Below are 2,860 nucleotides of genomic sequence, written 5' to 3'. Positions count from 1 at the left end.
TTAAAATATAAAATAACTCAAAAAGTACTTAATAAAAAAATACTTTATTATAGTGTTTTGGAAAGCTCTCGACATAAGCTATAAGAATATGTAATAAAAAATAGGGGATTCCATTTAAGAAATTAAAGGTGTCCTTGACTTGACCTTAACGATGCGATCCAAAGTCAAACCAATGACACCATCTTATGTTCCCCTCAAAACCATACAATTTTTGTTCAAAACGTTTTTGTCTAAAATGCTTAGTTTTTGAAAGAAAAGGGGTGTACGGGTGGTCTAGGACACTCTGTATATGTATACGTATATCTATATAAATGTGTGGACATGTATATACGTTTGTATATGTTTGTATATAGGTATTCATATATTTATATCTAAATATATACGCGGATATATTTATGTACATATATAATATATAAATATACGTCTGCGTATATGTATATTCATATATACCTGGTATATAAATATGAAACCGGAATTTGCCCATAGATGGCCCTAGCTGTCAATGTAGTTACCGTCAAACCGCGTCATTGGCGCCATTTTCTTGTTTTGACATCTAATAATGATTTTCAACTCACAACAATACAAGTTTCGTACAACAGCATAGTTTTTAATAGCGTTGAACATGTCGAATTTTGTGCCTGGAAACTACGATTTGCGGACAGCATTGATTTTCTGTTACCATTTGAAGAAAACTGCTGCAGAATCGCATCGAATGCTTGTCGAAGTTTACGGTGAGCATGCTCTTGGTAAATCACAGTGCTTTGAGTGGTTTAAAAAAATTTAAAAGTGGCGATTTTGACGTGAGAAACGAAGAATGTGGAAGAAGGGTGTGATCTATTATGAGCTGCTAAAACCTGGCGAAACCGTTAATACTGAACGCTACCGACAACAAATGATCGATTTGAATCAAGCTTTGCGTTAAAAACGACCAGAATATCAAAAAGGCAACACAAAGTGATTTTGCTTCATGATAATGCACTATCACACACAGCAAAACCGGTCAAGGAAATGATTGAGGCGTTTAGTTGGGAAATACTTTCGCATGCGGCTTACTCACCAGACTTGGCTCTATCCGATTACTACTTATTTGCATCGATGGGACACGCACTTGCTGAGCAGCACTTCACTTCTTACGAAAATGTACGAAAATGGCTCGATGACTGTTTTGCCTCAAAGGAGCAACAGTTTTTTTGGCGTGGCATCCACAAATTGTCAGAGAGATGGGAAAAATGTATAGCTAGCAATGGGCAATACTTCGAATAAAATATTTTTTATCATTTTCATACAATAAACGTGTATTTTCTATACAAAAATTCCGGTTTCATATTTATATACCTGATATGTTGTCAATCAACAAACATTTTGTCTGAATGTAATATCAGCATTATGGCTCTTGCAGATCAGCGCGGTAATGCGACGCGCGATATCCAATGAATGCTTTATTTTTTCCGAAAAGCAGAGCTCTCATTGGATATCGCGCGTCGCGTCAACGCGCTGGTCTGCGAGAGCCATTACACGACGAAGACATGCGCAGGCGCAGGATCAGCGCACATGGTTTTGCTGATATTACATTCAGACAAAATGTTTGTGGATTGGCAATCAGATGGAGAATGCGTAGTCTGATACGGGGTTTATTATTATGCGCTTATGCAAAAGTGTGTGCTCCTCGCTTAAATACATAACACATACGTCCCATAAATAATATATAGAGGTAGAAGAAAAGAATCAAGCGGCACTCCTATAGAGAATGAAATGGCTTAAAGTATATCAGCGTATACTAGACTATTATCATATACAGAGACTCTAGAAATTCTTTACTTGATAGCCAATCGCTACGCCAATAGCTTTATAGTAATATTACATTCGTCGTACGATAAACTTTTTAAGCGCATTGATTAGCTAATTTCTAGAAATTATTTCTAGAAATTCAAGAAATTTGATTTAATCGATTAGACTAAAAATTAAAAATGTCCGGCTAACTTTACACCAATATTTTAATTATTTAATTAAAAAAAACGATTGACCACCAAATGTTTTAATTAGGCTACCAATCATCACCAAACGACCACCAAACGATTAGATAATTTTAATTATTAAAAAGTTAAAGTGGTTTGGCTAACTTTACGGAGCTCGCCATGGCCCGGTTTTAGGTGATCCCTAAAGCCCGTATCAGACTACGCATTGAAAATTGAAGATTAAAGATTGGAATTTGACTAATCAGAACAAAAGAAACTAAAATTTCTTTGTCCTGATTGGTCAAATTTCAATCTTCAATCTTCAATCTCAATTTTCAATGCGTAGTCTGATACGGGCTTTAGGCCTTAGGGCCAGTTTCACCAAGTTCGGTTAGATGAACCGACGGTTAAAATTAGCAGGGTGGCCAACAGAAAATCTCTATCGAGATTCTCCGAATTCTCCATCTGATTGCCAATCATAGACATATAGAATGGATTGAGCGTTGCGATAGACAAACGCGCGCTCGCTGTAGAAAGAGAGATACTATATGGGAGGCCTATTTTGTCTCTTACCCTAGCATCTCACTGGTGAGTTTGTCCCATATAGAAAATTACCAATGAGATGCTAGGAAAAGAACCCTGCTAATTTTAACCGTCGGTTCATCTAACCGGACTTGGTGAAATTGGCCCTTAGAGACACTATAATCAGAGACTGGCCACGGAAAAGCCAGTTTTGATTGGTCCGCCATTTTTTGTCTATTCCCGCTGATTTTTAAATCTATTAATTACGTTAATCTTAAAATATAACACAATTTTAAAAAAGTGAACGTTTTAAAGTTAATAAAAAGTATTTTTTATCATACAATTCTAATTTTTTATAATATTTATTTATATTAAAATGCAAA

At 35.7% G+C, this 2,860-nt stretch overlaps 1 protein-coding gene across 1 annotated transcript in view; it reads left to right on the top strand.

Moving 5' to 3' along the window:
* Positions 1-622: 622 nt before the first annotated feature.
* Positions 623-2,860, top strand: part of LOC115246128 (retinoid-inducible serine carboxypeptidase-like) — a 9,172-nt gene continuing 6,934 nt past the window's right edge. Inside the window, exon 1 of the mRNA XM_029824755.1 lies at positions 623-746. Coding sequence (XP_029680615.1) covers positions 623-746 — 124 coding nt within the window. The remainder of the gene's footprint in view (positions 747-2,860) is intronic.

This window comes from Formica exsecta, unplaced genomic scaffold (genome assembly GCF_003651465.1).
Source record: "Formica exsecta isolate Colony F162 unplaced genomic scaffold, ASM365146v1 scaffold1389, whole genome shotgun sequence".
NCBI classification, from domain to species: domain Eukaryota; kingdom Metazoa; phylum Arthropoda; class Insecta; order Hymenoptera; family Formicidae; genus Formica; species Formica exsecta.
This window is presented reverse-complemented; position numbering and strand designations above follow the sequence as displayed.